Genomic DNA, 21616 nt, shown 5'->3' on the forward strand with positions numbered 1-21616 from the left:
GCGTTTGGTGTTTCAGATATTCTGCAACTATGCAAGGATTATTGACACAAAAGTAGACCTCGTTTGTTGCCAAAAAACAAATCTTTGCCAAATGTGGCTATAAACAGAGAAGAAGGCAAACACTGTATAAAACAAATACACTGGGCACCTCTATGCACACATTCCAGAAATTATTAAGCAGACAAAAATTGCAGGCATAAAACATGTGGTGGACTCTAGAACTGAAGATTACCTTCTGCCACCCAAGAATGGGAGTTTGCCTATAAGGAAATCAATGCTGATCACATAGCAACACTGTTCTGGAGAGACTGGACCTTGCAGCAGTCACCAGTTAAGGCTGAAATGTGATGTGCATGGTACTGCCTTGAGGGCAGTCTGAACTTCAACTGGTACTGAATGCTGCTGTTTGGTTGCTGATGAGAGTAAGATGAATGGAGCATCTGTATCAGCTGCACTGGTCACCTGTGCATTTTCAGACCCAACTCAAAATGCTGTCTTAAATCTTTAAAGCCTTTGATGTGTTTGGGATTGAGTTATCCAAAGGACCTTTTGCCCACACAAACTAATGTAATGCTGCTAAAAGGCATTCCTAGCCATAGACCTCACCTACACTTCCACAGCCAACCCCCAAAGCTGGTCCTTTGGAGGCGTGCAGTCCCAGTGACGTCACTCCTCCTAGATCAGCCAGCTTCTCCACCTCTAGCACCTCAGTCTTGTCTGGATTAAGCCTGGATAATCACTCCAAAGGCAATTCCACAGCCTTCCTAGGAGTTGCCAGTGGAAATGAGGTGAGCTGGGTTCCTTTATCATGCAAAATTTGTTTCTCTCTACCTGCTTTCTCTGCCTTTTTGCTTAATTTCCAGATCAAAGAAGACTTTGAAAAATTCAGATTGTTATAATCGTTATTACCAGAAATAACTATGTGCGTATTGAAGTAAGTTAATTTAAATACACAGGAGTAACAGTTCCTGTTGCCTCCCTTCGCTGCATTAGTTAGCAAGGCTGGGGGGGATATCCTCCAGAACTAAGGGCAGAGGGAGTTCTAGGATGGGGTAAATGCCCCAAACTGGGCTTTGATAAACCAGTGGCTGCAAATCTTATAGGCGCCTACCTGGGAGTACGGCTAAAATTAACAGGGCTCGCTTATGAGTACACAATGTGTAGGATTCACAGTTAAGGAAATTCATGCAATGTTAAGTTTCCTGTCTTCTTCTCCTCAAACCAGCCTCCTTCCTCTTGGGGGAAGCGTGGAGCAGATGGGAAACCTACTTTCTATGAACCTCCTTAACTCAATTTTGGAATAATAATAATAATAATAATAATAATAATAATAATAATAATAATAATACAAACTACTGTCATTAATGTAAGACAAATGATAGAAAATCATGGATATATGAAACCAGTGTCCTTGTCACTTCCTGCCATTATATAACCTGAGGCTGATACACAGAGTGTGCAGATACCTTTTAAAATTATTGTAGAAATTATAGTAGCAAAATAACTTGTTGACCCTATTAAAAAAAGAGATCATGTTCAAGGGAACAGTCAGCAAAATGCAGGTGAGTTGCTCACTGTTAAAAATGAAAAGAAGCAAAAAGAAATAACTGCAGTGAAAGGTTAAACCTGGTCTGTGATATATTTCCACAAAGAATATCAAATGATTTTATCCCATATCTATTTCTAATCCCATGGATCGATGGCATAAATGTCAATCAATGTGTTCATAACAGAAACTGATCTATCTCAAACTAATATAGCAAATATCCATAGTTTTAAAGCCCCAATCCATCTTTAGACATGTGTAACAGATGACTTCGGATAAACATCAAACGACACCTCTAGCCAGGCCAGATGAGCACTGTGGTACAGATGAGGCTGCACATCCAGCAGTAATATCTGTTTATCTGTTGGCTTAATGTGCAGAAGCCTGTTTTCATGTACAGATCTTCCCTACTGAATCAGAGCATAACATGAAACATGGAACACTATTGGTCTAGGACTACTAAAAACCCTAACGAAAGAAGAGTCAACAGTTATTAAAAGCTGGCTATTGTTCTACTTTCTTATTATTCAACTTGGATTATTTACGTACTGTTACCCTTAATTCCAATGGCAATAAACCAAATTTTATCAAATAGTCTGTCTATTAGAAAGCATTTGGCAATGACTAATTTTTTTTAAAAAATCTTTTTATATAATTTAGAGCGTAGAAAACATGTAAACATCGAACTGCGTTATATAAGATTCACATACATTGTTTTATGCCCCACATTGTCCCAGACAGGAGAGGGTTAAACACTGCATGAGCATATCACATGACACAGACATCCAAATCACATGACAAATACGGTCACCACAGAACACAAAGCTAATGGGATAGTACACAGAGGGCTCAGATGCGTACAGTTACCTCACACACTAGGCACCAAACATGAAACTCTTAGACTAAGAAATATGCTTACTCTATTCCCCACCCTGTGCCTCCAAAAATCACCCCCAGAGCCAGAATGGTCCCTGCCACTGCACCTATAAGTCTGTTAGTGGCCATGCTCACTGTATAGAGGGAAAAGGGAACACTTTTTAAAAAGCAAGTCATCATGTACACAGAAGATGTCTGAAAAGAAGAATTTTAAATGGCACCCCAAAATGATAAAAATACTTTCTTTCATTCGATTTTTACAGCCGTTTAGAATTACGGAATTATCAGAGATTATATTTGCCTGAATGTGATGCACGTCCCCTATTTAAAAGCTGCCTCTATTTTGTAACTGAGCAGTGTTTTGTAAGTAATAGGTGTGATCCGTACCCCCATGGGTGCAGCCACATGCGGGGGAATGGAAATGGCATAGGGCTCATTGGAGTTCTGTATTCTCCTTACTCCCCCCCCCCACCCAAGCTGGCGTTCAGCTCCATATACTGCAACACACTGGTCATTGAAAGAAAAAAAGAAAACCATTCATGTTCTATATATATCAAGGCAGCCATCCCTTTCCTTAACACGGTCTGGCATGTAGGGTTACCTGCTCTGAGAACAAGTGGCCAGGATTCTGGGGAAGAGGGGGATAGACTGTAAATGGGAGGTGTGTGCATGGGTCTCCTGTTGTAAAGAATGAACGGCTGATATGCATATCGCCAAAGGCCACTGAAGCTCTATGGCAATACTCACCTTGGCTTGTGCCTCCTAGAGTTTATAAAGATTTTCTCAGCCTATGCAATACAGTACCCATGTCCATTTTAAGAGGGGACACGATTTTTAAACCTTCACAAATAACGAAACTATTCTGTAACATCACAGGTATACTGCATACCGACCAATAAAGCACAAGAAATGCATTGTTTACATTTATGAGTGTTTTAGAAACACGGCTGAAAATTCCTTGCGCTCTCTCACTATGGGCCGAATTTGTCCCTTGATTCCAGGTGTATTCTTCACTGCACCTTATGTTTCGTTATGCAAGGCGAAGCATCTTGGCCAATTTTATGGGAATTCAGTTTTCCAGGTAGCAATGTTACTGGAAGATGTACCAAACTTGTGCATCATATAAACTTCATGACTACCACTTTCTCTAAAGGGTTCTATGTTGTCATTTTTCATTATAAGGCCTACTTATGATTGCAGGGAACAGCAAGGAAATGTTAGAGACAAATAAAAAGACCACTAGTTTATTTTTAACTTTTAATACATTTCCAAGTGGAAACAATGGAATTAATAGATGTTGCACATGTCTGAAGACGCTTAATTACCTATTTAGCTCATTCTTAAAGAGAAGGGAGGTCTCAGCTCTTCTTTCTACCTTCCTCTACTGTCTCCAGAATCCAGCACAAATGAAATCAAATTTCTTATCTTTCCTACAAGCTACCCAGAAAACATACTTCTTTAGCACACCAAGATTAGTGACATGACGGGGGGCCACTAGGTGGCGCATCGGAAGATGGCTGACAATAACATCTCTCCGACCCACACGAGGTAATTTGGAGGCTATGATGGGGGTAATTAGCCTCCTTAACCCCCCCCCAGGATTGTGGGGGGGACGGCCCTTGCCTGCTGTGCCCTATACCACCCCCGAATTTGTGGGGGTGGGGGCACAAGGCACAAAGCCCTCCTGTGGGATTCCGGGACTCCAGGACGCCGTCCCTGATTCGCGCCGCTAGTTGCAAGCATCTTCAAAAGAAACAATTTGGACAAGATAAATTGCACATGCTTCAAGGAAAAAGGGGAGTAAAGACTGCTGACAGAAGAGATCTCTGATAACAAGACAAGAATAAAATATGAGAAGATACGTCAAGATACGGTATGACTGAGGGGGGAGGGGGGAAAAACCTGCCTTCCTTTTTCTTATGTGATTTAACAAGAATCCCCTCCCCTAATGAGTCAGAAACTAAGGACTTAAGCTGTGGATTTAAGGCTGTGTGGAGATAAACTTTCGAACCAAAGCAATGTTTCAAGATGAAGCTGGAAAGCTAAGAGTTTTGGAATGACGCAGTTAAAAATGCCGTCGCCATTTTGGGAGGCATTGTTGGAGCTCTTGGGTCTGGGAGGAGAAAGAGAGAAATAGAGTTGTTTACATATCGTGGATCAACTTCTCGGTGGGACTTAAGAGCGACAAATGCCAAATTTATGATGGAAAGAGCGATGTTATCTACGAAGGAGATATATGGAAACCATCTGGACTTAGTGGAGGAACGGGAAATCCACACAGGATTATTATTTTGCTTATCGGCTTAAGGAGACTAACAGAAGAGATCATAAAGGAAAAATAGAAATTATATGAACAAGATATGATGTGGAAACACCAAGATAAGACTGGATAGAATTATGAATTTTGTTTGGACTGATTGGGACTGATTTGGACATTAACGCAGTAAAAAGAAGATGATCTGAATCCCCCTTTGGATCTTGAAGTATGGGTTCCCCCAACAAAATTTAAAAATTTGGCTTTGTAATTTGGAATTTATGTGATGTGATTTAATTTGATGTGATTGGCCAGTTAATAAAAATTATTTAAAAAACAAAAACCAAAACCATTTATTATGTAGTGTAGGTCAAAACTTCCACTGACCACACACAAGTCCTTAAGGATGTTATTTGGACACCACCCTATAATTTTTCTTGACATTTATTCTTCTTCAAGAATCCCAACTATTATATTGAATGTAGTTTATTTCTTTTTTTGAATAAATTCCTTCTATCTTTATCACGCTTAGAAATGAAAGAAGGTATATTTCAATTTATGCATTGTGTTTACACATAACATTTTGTTTTTTTAAAAAAAACCTACCATGACTTTTAAAAAACAAACAAATGCAATCATTATTCATGATTTGGTTTTTATTTCTGCGACTCATTACTTATACTGATTATTTCATTCACAGAGATAGGAAGCCATTCCATGAAAGAATAAAACATTGTCTCTCATATGTTAAAGTTCAAATGGGTTGGGCTACAAAGTTCAAATGTGTTTGAACTACAATTTAGAACAAAAACCATGGGACCTCCATTCTAATGCCTAATTTTGTAGTTTTGGTTAGAGACAACTACAGAAACAACTAGAAGGGTAAAGATTTTTTGAATGTGAATTGTGTTTTAGATGGAAGCTCTATTCTTAGATGAATTTGGGAAATATGGATATCTGATTACAAAATGTTGGCAAATTATCCTGATTTCACAGTTAAATTTGTGACCATAGCCCACTGAAAATTAGCTTTTTCAGGAAAATAGTTTAACTTTTATTATAATCCATTAGAGACCTTCTGGCTGATTATATATTTCAGAGTTAAGTGTATTTATCTATATCTGAAACTGACACTGATTTTAGATCCTGAAATACAGGAAAATGAAAAAGCAACTGATGGATGATAAGTTCTGACAGAAATGCAATTATGCACCAGGAACAGAAGTTAATCAATTATCTTAACATAACTTACTGGTTTATATAACATCTGTAATAATTAAAAATGCATAAATATATGGTATTATAATTGATAAGACAATCTATCTATAAGACAAATCTAAAAAAAAAAACCCCTACAAATTTGGTTTTTTCCTGATTTACATGGTTAAACATTTAATAGATACAGTACTTCTTTGAAGATCTTGTTTAGGTTTTGCTGAATGCTCACAATTTTAAAGACAGGGAGAGCAGAGAAAAATCTTATGCAATGAAAGAGTTTGATATTTTTGTCTGAATGTCGAATGCACTCTGATTTCAGAAGATAATATTATATGTTCACCTATTCATAAGTCCCAAATACAGCTAAACAGGTTTAAGGTTCTCATAACAGAATCCATGTCACCTTAACCTTAAGCATGGTTTCTGACCTACTTCTTTCAGAAAATATTTTTGTTTCACGAATGCTTTTAAATAAGTGACTGGTTGGCTATGAAGAAGTAAAATAATAAATTAGTGGCATATGCTGGAATGCTACAGAGTATAACTCAAAAGCAGATTATCTTTTCAGATCTAGGGCATTTTGATCCTTTGATAATGGACCATCACCGGGAATTTTTTCACTGGGATACAAGAAAAGTATGCAAGCAAGTATGGATATGCAAACAGAGTTTTGCTGCCCAATTATGTATTAGCACACCCCACTGGCAAAGATAAAAGCTGCCTTTCAAACTGCTCTTCAGCATTGAGAACTGCTACGGTGAAATTGAGAATCAAAGTCCTGGCTTGTATGCACAATTCTTTGCCATGTACACAGCACATGTCTCTTCTCTGGACCCTGGTTTTAATTCTCTTCCTAATGCAACACAGCACACTTCCTCATATTGGTCCCATTCGAGCTGACTGGCTCCTCCTCTCTCTCCATCAGGTCTCGATTAACCTGAATCTAGGATCTTGATTCATTTTGTGTTCCGAGTTACAAATGCCCTTCTTTCTTACACATTCCCAAAGCATTTCCCAACCCATTTCTTTTATTATTATTATTATTTCTAAAAGGGTTTAGAAACAGGAATCAGGAAAGAAAGACTCACCTCATAGCAGGAATGGCTCACTGAAAGTCTGCCAACGGTATCCTAAGGAGGAATAAAACTGGAAGATGGCAACTGCCCCTCCCACTAGAGAACAGAATCCCTAGGGATTGCACATTCTATATTGTTGGACCATCCATTTAGGAAGGTGGTAAGACTGGACAAAGAGATAGCTTTAACTTATCCTTCTTCCTATGTTGTGGCTCACTATTGGGAGGCCCTTGAAAAAGATCAGTGTAGAGATTTACAGTAAGCACGGGGTGCCAACTCCCCAAATTGAATGAGGTATCAAGGCACTATTTCCAACTTTCTTCCTCTGGAAACTTTGCTTTAATATTTTACAAAACTTTTAAAAGTTTAATATGCTGAATTACCACTAGGATCCAATATTTATTTCTTTGGTTAAGAGAAAATGATAATGTTATAATAAAGTGCATGCACTGTAAATTCTGCATGCAGTGGTGTATCTACCATACTTTAATCAACTTCAAGTACTAATACAGATTTTCAAAATACTAACAACGACGAACAAACACAACCCAGTAAAAATATCCATACATTGAAAAACAGTATCTTCTCTATTCTGGGCTATATTGTAAATAAAAAACGGTCTGCCAAATTCTAGAGGTTAAAATATGGGAAATGTAACAGGGTGCACTGAAAATGAGAAAATTTAAAACCAATTTCCCAAAAAAAGTCAAGCTACGGCTGGTTCACTTTTTAGTACTGGGTTTTCGGGATGCTATGGTTAATAGATTCAAAGGGCTTTTAAAAAACCCCAAACTTTAAAGCCTGCTAAGCATGCAACAATAAAACAAAGATCTATTTCAGCATGAAAATAAATTAAGAATAATTAACATTTGGAATATTTCTTGATGCTTTTGTTACTTTTCTTCAGCGATACAGTCTACAAAAAACTTTCAGGAAGTCATATGAAAGAAGGGACTCCATAGCATAACTGGGCAAAACATTTAAGGCAGCAGAGGGGTGGCCAACGTGGTGCCCTCCCAGCTCCCATTAGCCCCAGCCACTATGACCAATGGCAAGGGATAGTGGAAGCTGTCGTGAAACAGAACTGGGACTTTGTTTGCTACTCCTGCTAAGTCCCCACAGTACAGGACTTAATTCTCAATAGACATGCACTGGATTGTGTGGTAAACGGCATTTGATGTCCTCCATACCGAACTTAACTCTAATAGAGATTTGCATTTAGTAAAGGATTGAAGCGTTCTTCTCATGGTTATAACGTATCAAAAATAGAAATAACCAACAAACAAACCCCTTGTCATACTGGGATATAAGATTATCAACGGGTTTTAAATAGAATATATTACCTATATTATCTATGTCATTAAACAGAAAAGGCAACGGCTAAAATGTTTTCACGGTAGGTAATGATTTTCTGTGAGCACCTCTGGAACGCTACAGGTAAAAGCATAAATGTTTTTCACCTAGCATACCTAGCATAAATGCTATTTACCTAGAAACACACACACACACACACACACCCTGCACTGTACATGGGCACTTTACTCCAAATTTTCCTGCTCAAAAATGTAATTATATAAGAGTTGGGGGTGGGAAGAAAAACTGAAATTACACAAACCCTTTGGTCCATTTGGTTTCTCTGCTTCTTCTTTCCTTTTGGGGTCATGCATGCTACAATCTGTCCCTGCCCAGGTATAGTTACAAATGCAGGTGGCTTCATTGCTGCATACCTGAAAGAAAAATCATGTTACCACATAATAAAAAATAATCATATGCTTGGTTCATCTGTTAAAGTTCCTAGGTAGAGTACGTAGTCCTATTTAGGGGAAAATCCAGTTATACTATCCATTTATATATCCATTTATAGATTTATATTTTTGTGGGACGTGGGTGGCGCTGTGGGTTAAACCACAGAGCCTAGGACTTGCCGATCAGAAGGTAGGCGGTTCAAATCCCCACGACGGGGTGAGCTTCCGTTGCTCGGTCCCTGCTCCTGCCAACCTAGCAGTTCGAAAGCACGTCAAAGTGCAAGTAGATAAATAGGTAAGGTAAACGGCGTTTCCATGCACTGCTCTGGTTCGCCAGAAGCGGCTTAGTCATGCTGGCCACATGACCCAGAAGGTGTACGCCAGCTCCCTTGGCCAGTAAAGCAAGATGAGTGCTGCAACCGCAGAGTAGGCCACGACTGGACCTAATGGTCAGGGGTCCCTTTACCTTTACCATTTATACTTTAACTAGATTAAAAAGATGCTCTCAGATCTGCATGCTGCTCTACTGACCGTAGGAGAACTTGGATCTGCATACACATTCCTTTAAGCATGTTCACTAATGTGAAAAGAGTTTTGTGCAGAGGCTGGTTCAGTGTGTGCTTTGAAGCACTCACATGCTATTGCTGCTGTCAGGGACTCAGGAGCAGGAGCACTGGGGAGAGAGGAAATGGAGAGCGAAGGGGAAGAATCCGAGGGCAGCGTAGGGGAGTATGACAGTGGCCCGAGAGATTCCATGAGCTTCTCCAGCGAATCAGAAGATTCCCAGAAGGGGGCGCCTATGGTCAGGGCAAGGGGGGTCCCAGGGGGGACGCACCAGAAACAAGGAGCCAGAGGGGAACCCCAAAGCAGCAGTGGGGGATTGGGACCAGTTTCCCCACCAGAGCGTAGTGGGGGGGAAGAGTCACATGTGTCAGGGCCAGCGTCTCCTCCAGCGGGGAGAGAGAGTGAGTCAGGGCTGACCACGCCTCCAACGGAGGGGAGGTCAGTTGCAGCTAGCCCCCCCAGAGGGGGAAGCAGTGACAGCAGCAGCAGTGAAACGGTCAGGAGAAAAGTTACAGGCTGGGCGCGCGCGCCAAGTTCAAATGTACAGGCGCGGGGAACAGCAGGAGACCCGGATGGGGAACCAGCTCCTAAAGCCCGCTGGAGGGAGGGGGAAGGCTCAGGGGACTCAGCGTCAGAAGAGTCTAGAAAGGGCGAGACCCCAACGGCCAGGCGGAACCAGAGGCGGAAGGAACTGAGGAAGAGGTAGAGTAAGGCTAGAATCTTAAATTGGTGTCAGGGGGGAGGAGACTCAGACGGAGCATCAGCGGTCTGACAGTTGAGACGTAGAGCTGCGCGCTGCGGTTCTGGAAGTGAAACTGAACTTCAATAAAGACTTTTGTACTTAACAACGAAGCAGCGTTGGTCCTTTGTGAGCTGGACCTTGGGCAGCTCTGACAGCTGCATTTCAGCATAAACGGAAACTGAAACATTGGTCACTTGCTGTGAAGGCTCCTTTTGCTGGAGGCTACAGTGGGCTAACTCCCTCTCCCAACCCCCACTGTCTAGAACAAATAGTGACACATGATCAAACTCTGACAAACCAGCCAGCTCCTCCCTAGTTACCATCACATGAGCAAGCATTAGTGGAGGCAAAGAAACAAAGGCACATATGACACAAACCTGTCACGTCAAAATGAGCAGAAAACGACTGTACAGACTTCTACATAAATGTGTTTCAGATGCCCAAAGGAAATGGGTGAGGCTGGATGCCTCCTGCACACCCAGCAGAAGGAGCCTTTAGAGAAAGGGACCCGTGTTCCATTCCCTGGGTGGGATGCAGGAGACATCCAGACTACTGTGGGACTTCCCTTCCTTCCGTTGGAGGATGGATGGCAGCTAACAGATTGAGGTTGAATCCTGACAAGACAGAAGTACTGTTTTTGGAGGACAGGGGGTGGGTGGGGGTGGGGGATTCCCTGAATGGGGTAACTGTGCCCCTGAAGGACCAGGTGCGCAGCCTGGGAGTCATTTTGGACTCACAGCTGTCCATGGAGGCGCAGGTTAATTCTGTGTCCAGGGCGGCTGTCTACCAGCTCCACCTGGTATGCAGGCTAAGACCCTACCTGCACGTGGGCTGTTTCGCCAGAATGGTGCATGCCCTAGTTATCTCCCGCTTGGACTACTGCAACACGCTCTACGTGGGGCTACCTTTGAAGGTGACCCGGAAACTGCAATTAATCCAGAATGTGGCAGCTAGACTGGTGACTGGGAGTGACCGCCGGGACCACATAACACCAGTCCTGAGAGATCTGCAATGGCTCCCAGTACGTTTCCGAGCACAATACAAAGTGTTGGTGCTGACCTTGAAAGCCCTAAAAGGCCTCGGTCCTGTATACCTGAAGGAGCGTCTCCACCCCCATCGTTCAGCCCGGACACTGAGATCCAGCGCCGAGGGCCTTCTGGCCGTTCCCTCATTGCGAGAAGTGAGGCTACAGGGAACCAGACAGAGGGCCTTCTCGGTAGTGGTGCCCACCCACTTCAGATGTGAAGGAAATATCTTTAAAAGACATCTGAAAGCAGCCCTGTTCAGGGAAGTTTTTAACATTTAATGCTGTACTGTTTTTAACACTTGATTGGGAGCCGCCCAGAGTGGCTGGGGAAACTCAGCCAGATGGGCGGGGTATAAATAATATTTTTTTAATTTTTTTTAATTTTTTTTTATTAATTATTATTATTATTATTATCATTTTACTCTTAAGTAAAGATTCACCATTTGCCTAGAGGGGGTCAGAAGGGGATCAGAAGTTTGCCAACCCCGGGGATCTTTGCAATCTCCCATGTGCTTAACCTCTGGAACACTCTACTGGCTATAGGATTTCCTCTGTTAGAGAACAGTCTGTTGTAGTCACCTGAAAGGTGGTTTTCATGGACATATGCCCATGAGATGGGTTATGCTGCCACCTCATGCCCAAAGGCAGGAAATGCAACAGAGTTAAGGCCAGAGAACGAAGACTGAACAACATGGGGACAGACACCTTTCAGGTGAATACAATGGACCATTTTCTATGGTGTCTGTCCATCAGATGGAATATACTCAAGCAGTCCCAAGATAAGAATAGGTGAAGAAAAGCACGTGCAGCTCTGTGGAACCACCTGCTGCAACACACAGCTCCTAAATGAAGCACCAGCAGATGCAGACATGTCAAGCTTGCAATGTGTTTGGGGTTTAGAGAAGCAACAAAAAAGAAACAAAGGCGCTTGGAGAAGATCAAGTTGCATCTCTACAATGTCCAAAACAGAAGCATTAGATGCGAAGGCGTCCACAGTGAAAGCAGAGTGGCCTGAGACTGCTGTGATATTAGACTGCGCCAGCAGTTCAAGTGAGTCACAGACCAATGCAAAGCTGGCCCATAGTCAACTGGCCAGAATGAAAACTTATTTCTTGGAGTTCATGGATAGAAAGATGCAAACACCCTCTCTGACTGCTGGAAGTCCTTTGTACAATTCAAGCCAGGGGTGTAGGAAGGGGGGTGCGGAGGGTGCAGCCCACCCTGGGTATCATCCCTAATGGGGTGACAAAATGGTACACCATAAGGGGCAGCGTGCCTGAGCCATGCGTCTCTCCTGGGAGGGACGCAGTGCCTCGGGACTTGCGCTGCCCGAAACGGCAGCGTGGGGCTTGTGTCTGCCAGGCAGACTCAGTGGGCAGCTTGCCACGGTGCCCCCCTGGGCGGATCGCCACCCTGCCTCTGTGGGCAGATTGCCCTGCCCCTGCTGCTGCGGGTGCTGGAGCAGCTAGCTACACCCCTGATTCAAGCATTTCTCAAGTGCCTATCAAACATCCAAGGCCAAACTTTCTCAAGAGGGTGGACTGGATTGGGAAGAAAGGATGGTAGCACGATGTCCTGAAAGCTATAATGCACCTGCCGAATGGACACAGAAGAAGCTAAAAGCATCTTTGAGGCACACAAGGCAATGAAAGCCTTCCAGGTACTTTGAATGATCTGTTTTGTGGAAGAATGCAGGATGCCATGAAGGTGTCAATAACCTGAGCTTCAGGCACTGCTGTTCAAACACCATTCTTCTACATTCACCCACTTCAGATCCAGATACCACATGGGACGCTGGATCAGCAAACCCAAGCAAAGAGGAAGCGGTCATGGTGGCTCCATTCGGAGCCTGAGTAGGTCTAAAAACCAGGGCCAACATGGCCCATCAAGGCATAAAGGAGGCTCTTGGCCAAGGACGCGCATTCACCGCTCTCATCTGGAAATGAGAGAAGAGCTGGAGAAATTGAGTGTTGGAACAGATCCAGTTGAAGCAGTCCAAAATGCCTGTAAGGGACTGGCTGGATGAGGAAGAGTGATTGAGAGCCATCCATTTTAAAAGAGGATTAGACAAATTCATAGACGATACGTCAATCATTGTCTATTAGCCATCATGGCTATGTTCTACCTCCAGTATCAAAGGCTATTTGCTTCTGAATACTGTACGCTGGGGAACGTGAGTGAGAGAGTGCTATTGTGCTCATTTGCAGATTGAAAGTTTCCTGTAGGCAGCTGGTTAGTTACTGACAAGAGACAGCTGAATGAGAAAGGCCTAATCCAGCAGCCCTCACTTCTTAAATGAAATTAAAATTGTGGCCTTTATTTTCCAGATCTCCAGCAAGTTGTTCTGCTCTAGGCACAACTGGAAAAAACAACCCACCTGCTGAAATATCAGCCAGCATTTATGAAGGTAAACAGAACTAAGTACTGAGAGGAAAGAGCAATATCTCTTTCTCAGTGTCCAGTGTGAAGACACATATAGGTTAATGGTGAGAAACACTACAAAATGGTTTTTTTATTGAACTAGGAATATGGACTAATCTTAGCTGGACTAGGAAAGTGGGCAAAACTTAGTTGGGACTTACCCCATGTCCAGAACAAACTTTTCCATTAGCACCAATAGGGCAGCTGCTTATATTCAGAGACTGGATAGACAGACACCTTCTGTCCATACACATCATCTGAGGACCACATGGAGCTCCATCTTCAACATATCCTAAATCTGTATCATCATCTAGAAGTACGTGGGCACAACTGGAAGAGGAAGTTTTTTTATGCTCTTAGCATGACTGAAAAGTTTATAAAGCAAGCAAATGTAACTAGCTCACGGATCTCAAAATACTCAGAAGCAAGTACTATATTGACTACACTGAAGTCAATAGTAAAACTTTGAATTATTTCAATGAGGCAGCAAGAACAAAAGCAGGTAAGTTTTAGAAACATTGATATTAAATATTGGTGTCTAGAAGGCAATGATACCAATACGCAAAAGAGAATGTTTGGGGCATGTACTACAGAAATGTAAACTAAACTTAAGTTTTATGAAACAAAATTTTGGTTTTAGTTCTTGAGAAGTTAACTTTCAAAATATACCTTAATTATTCAACTGAAAGTGCTAAAAATGCATTAATACACCTTGTATATGACGCGACTCACCTGCAATTCACTACTACACCTTGGTGGAAAAAAGAAGTTGGGATAATTTCTCCCTGAAGGTGACCAATTCGTGGAACGCCATCAAGATTTGCACAAAGCAATAACCCACAGAACACATCACTGTAAAATAAAATAAAAACATACCACATTAACGACCTATTTTGTAAAATGGAAATTGTTCCCAAGTGCAGCTGAATCCTGCTGAAGCTGAGATTGCAATCAGGACTGATCAGCCAATGGTCAGTGGGACAGACTACACTTTAGAATTCTTGGTCAGGAACTCGAGTGCAACAGATCCCTGCCAAAAGCAAGGGGGAAATCGGCTGATGGGCAGTGACTGTAATCCCCACTGATATAGGCTGAAGGAACCTTCCTTTGCAGTAACCCCTTGAGCCTAAGCCAAGGTGCAAAGAAATGAAAAATATTTCATTTGAAGCTGGGCCACCTGATGTTATGGTGTTGTTGGACCACTGACAGGTGGGTTACCCTGGCTACCTGACAAAATGGCCTGTAGATGGTGGGTTAGCTGAGGACCCGACTCACCAGCCGGATCCTATTCTCCACCCTTTATGGAATATGCATCTGTTCAGATTACATAATGTAAAAGAATTTTAAAAGGAGATCACAGCATAGGAGAGAGCAGTGACACAAAGCACTACAAATCAGCAGGTCAAAGTGTTTCTAAGCAATGGAAATAACTAAAAGACAATATGAGCTCTGCATCAGATGGAGAAATGGGCTATGAAATTCAGGACCCTGCTGAGCACAACAGACAGTGTCTTGTTTCCTAAATGTGTTTAAATTCTCTACCGAAACTTTTATTGCATATTTATTGAACTTATATCTCACCCTTCCTCCCAAAGGAACTCAGGCCGGTTTCTTATTTCAGAAAAACAAAACAGTAATCGGAATTTCTAACCACGACGTTTATATTCATTCTAAAAGGTTAAACTTACTGCTTGTTGCATGGAATCCATTTCTCTCCATCCTTTCCACAGTTTCCCTTTTTCGTGCCTTCTGTGTTTAGCTTCTCGTAACAGTGTTTATGAGATCCTGAAGCCTCTATGGAAGAAAAAGTGAAAGTAATTTATCCTAACATACCCAGGCAAGCAAAATGCTCTCCCGTTAAAAAGTAGCCAAGAGAATAGGAACTGCTGAGGGTGCTAGCGTAACTTTTTAAAGGTGAATGTCCTAAATGCTTTGCATGTTACAAATGTAATGTGTTTGTAAAAATACATGCACCAGGAACTTGGTGGTAATTTTTTTACCACTACATAGTGGAAAGCATGTGATGCATAGTGAAGGTACATTGAAAGTTTATTAAATTACGTAGTGAAAAATGAGTAAGAAGAAAGAAAAATATCAACCGTGGCTTGGATCCTAAGCTAAGAAAGTTACAGAAATAAAATTTCCCCTCTTCCTTACTCCAATAAAAGCTTCTCGGGCAGAGGAAGGTCAAGAGAGCTTCTTGAAAAATGTAGAATGGGACACAGGGCTGCTGCAGAAAAGGAGAATAAAACGAAATTGGGTTTAGAGCCTAAGATTATTTGAGGAAATTTATGAAGGGAAAGTTTTTCCTACTGTCTTCTCCTGCCAACAGCCCAGGTACTGCACCCAACGTTATTCAGGTGGGTCTCTTGGCTCCAAACAGAGTGGCTTTTGAGAGGACTCCAGAGAAAGGAGGAGGCAGCAGACTTTCCTCTATTTAAGTTTTCTTAGGACAGGAAAGGCCTGTCTCATATATATATAGAATGTGGCCATAAGTACCATGATGGCTCTAGAATGCAGATGGAGACAGGCCTTTCCTGTCCCTAAGAAAGCTTAAATAGAGGAAAGGAAAGACAGATCCTGAAGCTTAGGCTCCAATACTTTGGCAACCTCATAAGAAGAGAAGACTCCCTGGAAAAGACCCTGATGTTGGGAAAGATTGAGGGCACAAGGAGAAGGGGATGACAGAGGATGAGATGGTTAGACAGTGTTCTCGAAGCTACCAGCATGGGTTTGACCAAACTCAGGGAGGCAGTGGAAGACATAAGTGCCTGGCGTGCTCTGGTCCATGGGGTCACAAAGAGCCGGACATGACTAAATGACTAAACAACGTGTGTGTGTGTGTGTGTGTGTGTGTGTACGTGTGTGTACGTGTGTGCGTGCGTATGCATGTGTATTAAAAACTACAAAAATGACTTTTCTGAACATTACCTTTTATTACTGAAAAGTACAACTTTAACTGAAAAATTATACCAAAGGGAAAAGCGGGCAGCACAAACAAGAAAGAAATGCATCTGAATACAGCATACTTAAATCAACCTACTCGTTCCCCAGATGTATTTGCACTGATTATCTCTCGTCTTGCATTCTCCATTGTAGCAACGACCCTAAATAGAAACAAGCCGCAATTAATATAAATTTTGTCTTTCAGACAGGGACAAGAAAAAGCTGACCTATTTTATCAGCAACAGACATACTTTTTTTTTTCTTTTTCAACACTGCTTTGTTACCAATGGGAATGCTCGGAGCAGTTTCCTGGGTCAGTCTCTTTAGGAAACGTAAATTAATTTTACTGCTCCGTATTCCATGTAGGGGGACGCGGGTGGCGCTGTGGGTTAAAGCCTCAGCGCCTAGGACTTGCCGATCGAAAGGTCGGCGGTTCGAATCCCCGTGGCGGGGTGCGCTCCCGTCGCTCGGTCCCAGCACCTGCCAACCTAGCAGTTCGAAAGCACCCTTGGGTGCAAGCAGATAAATAGGGACCGCTTACTAGCGGGAAGGTAAACAGCGTTCCGTGTGCTGCGCTGGCTCACCAGATGCAGCTTGTCACGCTGGCCACGTGACCCGGAAATGTCTCCGGACAGCGCTGGCTCCCGGCCTATAGAGTGAGATGAGCGCACAACCCTAGAGTCTGTCAAGACTGGCCCGTACGGGCAGGGGTACCTTTACCTTTACCTTTATTCCATGTAGGAGATTCCTGCATTGCAGTGGGCCTGAGCCCCTTCCAAACCCTACAATTTGAAGGTTCCCAGTGGGAGAGCTGCTTCTTCAGAGTAAAGGTAAAGGGTAAAGGGACCCCTGACCATTAGGTCCAGTCGTGACCGACTCTGGGGTTGTGACGCTCATCTAGCTTTATTGGCTGAGGGAACTGGCGTTTGTCTGCAGACAGCTTCTGGGTCATGTGGCCAGCATGACTAAGCCACTTCTGGAGAACCAGAGCAGCGCACAGAAACACTATTTACCTTCCCACCGGAGCGGTACCTATTTATCTACTTGAACTTTGATGTGCTTTTGAACTGCTAGGTTGGCAGGAGCAGGGACCGAGAACAGGAGCTCACCCCGTCATGGGGATTCGAACCACCAACCTTCTGATCGGCAAGCCCTAGGCTCTGTGGTTTAATGCACAGGACTATAAAATCTTAACTTGCGAAAAACTGGATTGTTTCCCCATTGACAGATGCTGCACAGATACCAGTATCCAACAACCTCAGAATGGTCACGTTGCTATTGTCTAACATTTATAAGTTATGAGGGATTCGAAGGGCAGGGAGAGAACGTTGCGAGAGAGATCATTCCAGCCGTAATGAAGCACACCTAGAAGACACTGAGTGCAGGTTAGAATCTGATTCCTTAAATGCGGAGGGTGGGTTACCGTATTTTTCGCTCTATAGGACGCACCCGACCATAGGACGTACCTTGTTTTAGAGGGGGAGAACAAGAAAAAAAATTCTCCCCCTCTCTGCGCAGCGCCCCTTCAGCGAAGCGGCAGGAGAAACGGAGCCCCTTCCATTTCTCCTCTCGCTTAGCTGAAGGGGCGCTGCGCCTTAGATGAAGGGGCACCTACCCTTCAGCAAAAGGAACCCGAAGCCTCCGGAGTGCGGCAGGAGCGCTCCCACTGCGCTTCGGAGGCATCGCGTTGAAGCCAAGGAGCCTGCATTCGCTCCATAAGATGCACACACATTTCCCCTTACTTTTTAGGAGGGAAAAGGTGTGTCTTATAGAGTGAAAAATACAGTATATATGCAGGCTCAGCAGTGGATACTACCATTGCAGGGGTGGCCAAACTGTTTCAGCCCAAGAGCCACGTGCTCAGGATTGTGCAACTCTTTAAGGCCCATAGGTCAGCTGTGGGCATTGCAAAACTGGCCAACACACACTGCCTTGTACACTCATACCAGAACACACACACATTCAGAAACATACGCACAGGCAGGGGGGCAGACACACACAGAGAGAGATTGGCAATGCATACACTCAAGGCAGTCTGCCCCCTACCGTTCTGCTTTCTATCCCAGAGAAAAGCCCTCCCACTCACCTTGCAAAGCAGCCTCTGGCTTGGAGCCTGGCAAAATGGTGCTGGAGATCAGGAAACAGAGAGGAGTGCTCCTTCCTGTTTTCTGAACCATAAAACCTTGCAGTGGCACCACAACTGAGGGAGACGGTTAGTGCAGGACTTCACAAGGTGACAACGGTGCAAGGTGGCGGAAGTGGCTGAGTTTTAGAAGGCCCTTCATAATAGCTCTACAGCCGAGACGTCACAACACCAAAACAGCAACACCCCCAGCAGAAGTTTTCTTTTTATTTTAAATTGCCCAATCGTTAAGGGTACCGAGGGGTCAAAATATTTTTTAGGGAGTCAGCTCCAACTCACAACTTAGCCATCGGGGCAACCATTAAGAAAATGAACAGGTCGAGTTAATGAACAGCATGAATTTTACACGTACTCTTTATCTAAAGACTTTGTAGTTTGAGTTTTCTTCTTTAATAATGAAAATAATAATAATTTATTTATATACCACCCATCTGACTGGGTTGCCCCTGCCACTCTGGCTGGCTTGCAATAAATTAAAACATCAAACACAGCAAAACATCAAACATTAAAAACTTCCCTTTTTAAAAAGAACATAAAGTGGCTAGAAGCCTCACAACAATTAAGACAACATAAAAAGAATAAATAAAGCAAACAGCAAATAGCAAATAAAAAGACCAAGAGATAAAAAATATAGCCTGGCAAAAAATAAATATTCTGTACTATATATTTTAAAGACTTACTTACCTGATTTGCATCACAAGCAAATCCATCTTGCTTATGAAGATTTGGTGGGCACTGAAGGATGAAAGGGATCATTTAATTAAAAAGGTTTGAATTATAGGACAACACATTTAGTATATAGGCAGACAAAAGAATACCAAGAGAGAGCGATTAAACAAAATGTTAAGAATACTGAGGTTGGCTGCAACATTTGGTTGCTTAATTGGTTAGATTAAATGGATTGAAAAGACACCCATGATTAACTGGGCAGCAGATTTTTAAAATGCTTAATTATCTTTAGCATGAGTACAAACTATAAAACTGCACATATCATTTTTGAAGCATCTGCCCTCTCTTTCGCACAAAAATGAATGCCTCTTTTAAAATAATACCTGTTACATCAGAGAAAAATGGGGGTAAGCATGTCTGTGCATCTTTAATTGATTAATTCTCTTATACTTAATTGACCTGACACTTCTTTACTTGATAATTCATAATAATGATTTCACTGTTTTACAAGGTAGTATGGAAAGCATCTATCTTAATTACCTGGCCAGAGTCCCCAGGACAGATCTCTGTAATATCACACTCATTCACTGGAGAGCGACATACGAAGCCTCGGGGAAAGAACTGGAAGTCAGAAGATTTTTTATTGATAACTAAGATGGCTTAAATAAAAATCACTCCAAGCATGCATAGCTTTTCTTTAATGAGTAGGAATAATGATTAAATACAGGAATGCGTTTTTTACCCCATTGGTGAGAATGCAAATTGATTCAGGGTGGGGTGGGAGAGAGGTGTTGATTTTGACTGGAAAAGTGACAAGAAAGGAAGAGATTAAGCAGCCCCTCTCGGCATCACTCCTCTGCTCTCAGTGATAGCCTCCGTGGCTGTTTCTGTGTAAAGAAGTCAGGGGCAGTTTAGCAGCCAGCAACAGTTAAGACTTAGCTCATTGCAGCTGCTGGGAGTTCACGACCAGGAGCTCGTGAACGGGGGTGTTGAGAGGGCATTTAACAGAGAGTTTCGGGGGGCGGGGACGGGCGGAGTACTATTTCATGGTGTGCACAAAACCAAAAGACATGGAGGCTGAGAGAGACCTGCAACACTGGTGCCGTGTTTGCCTTCCTGCTGGAGAACGTGCAAAAGTACACTTGTAGCAAGTGCAAACTGGCTGTCTTGATGGAAGAGAAGGTACAGCAGCTTGAGGGCTGCTTAGCCACACTTCAAGCCACTGGACAAGATGCAGAGTTTCTCAATAGAGCTGAGTGGACTGTGCTGGAACAGCAACACAGGAGGGGTGCCCCTAGGAGAAAGATTGCCCATTGCAAGACACACACAGAGGGCCCATTGCAAGAGGCATTCCCTGTGAATCACAGAAATTGGACTGTCAGGAAGCAGTGCTGTGTCATTGGAGCTGCAAAAATTGATTCTATGCTCTCATCTCAGACACCGATCCTGGGCCTGAGTAGCTGTGACAGGTACTGTGCCCAGAGTAATTCCTACCATCCCCCAGAGGAGGAAGAGACAGGGGGTGGACTTGGAGGAGTCATTTTTCATTCTGCCTTCTCTCTGTCACCCAATAGCATTTCTTCGCCTTCTCCATGCAGAGCACCTACCACTTGTTCTTCCTCTTGCTCATAGCCGAATAAACCTTTATTAGTATTTTTAACCTCTCTTGCAAGCCTGAGCTCATCCTGAGCTTTGGCCCACCTGACAGCCTGCAACTGTTGACTATTTGTGTATACTCCTCCTTTGTGATTTCCCCTTTCTTCCATTTCTAATAATGCCCTTCTTAAATCTCAGCTCCTATCTCTAAGCTCCTTATGCAGCCACACTGGTTTCTTTAGATGCCTCCCACATTTCTTTCTTGTTGGAACTGTCTGCATTTGAGCCTTCAAAATTCCACCTTTAAGAAACTCCCATCCATCTTGGACTCCCTTCTCTTTGAGTATTTCTGACCATGGAATCTCACTTTTAAGCTTTTTGGCGTTCTTAAAGTCCAGAGTGCACTCTGACTACACTCAGCTTTCTATTCCCTCTGTATCATGAAACCAGGAGAAGAGCAATTAATGTTTTATGTGTTACTAATAACAAAGAACAGGAAAGCAGAATAAGAGCATTTGTAGTATTCTATCAGAGTGTATAATTATATACAACAGAGGTGTCCAATGTAAAGAGCTTTGAGAGAACATTGCAAACATACTTCATCAGATGCTGCACTATCATTGCTTATGACATGTAGTTATCAATTCACTGTATACTGATGTTTTAACATGGTATCAGCTACTGAGCCGCATTAAAAGTCTCTTAAATTAGCTTCAGCCATTTGCAGCACATAGAGAGGGCGGTTTAGCCCATATTTCTAGCAAAGGTAAAAAAGTTTTAAAAAAACAAACTC

General features: G+C 42.8%; 1 protein-coding gene across 9 annotated transcripts in view; it reads right to left on the minus strand.

Moving 5' to 3' along the window:
• ADAM23 (ADAM metallopeptidase domain 23) overlaps positions 1–21616 on the minus strand; it is a gene marked incomplete at its 3' end in the record, with an annotated part of 78249 nt that overhangs the window by 13997 nt on the left and 42636 nt on the right. For 5 of the 9 annotated variants that reach the window (XM_083628269.1, XM_083628271.1, XM_083628270.1 and 2 more), the window contains exons 18-24: positions 19768–19848; positions 19243–19293; positions 16513–16576; positions 15158–15263; positions 14202–14321; positions 13631–13799; positions 8586–8697 (exon numbers count right to left, since the gene is read on the minus strand). In XM_083628269.1, the coding sequence (XP_083484395.1) occupies positions 8586–8697; positions 13631–13799; positions 14202–14321; positions 15158–15263; positions 16513–16576; positions 19243–19293; positions 19768–19848 (703 nt within the window). Of the gene's footprint in view, positions 1–2465; positions 2557–6982; positions 7025–8585; positions 8698–13630; positions 13800–14201; positions 14322–15157; positions 15264–16512; positions 16577–19242; positions 19294–19767; positions 19849–21616 lie in introns of all 9 variants that reach the window. The other 4 variants (XM_083628272.1, XM_083628274.1, XM_083628276.1 and 1 more) reach the window with 2 other exon arrangements.

The sequence above is a fragment of the Podarcis filfolensis genome (genome assembly GCF_964270895.1).
Source record: "Podarcis filfolensis genome assembly, chromosome: 1".
NCBI classification, from domain to species: Eukaryota; Metazoa; Chordata; class Lepidosauria; order Squamata; family Lacertidae; genus Podarcis; species Podarcis filfolensis.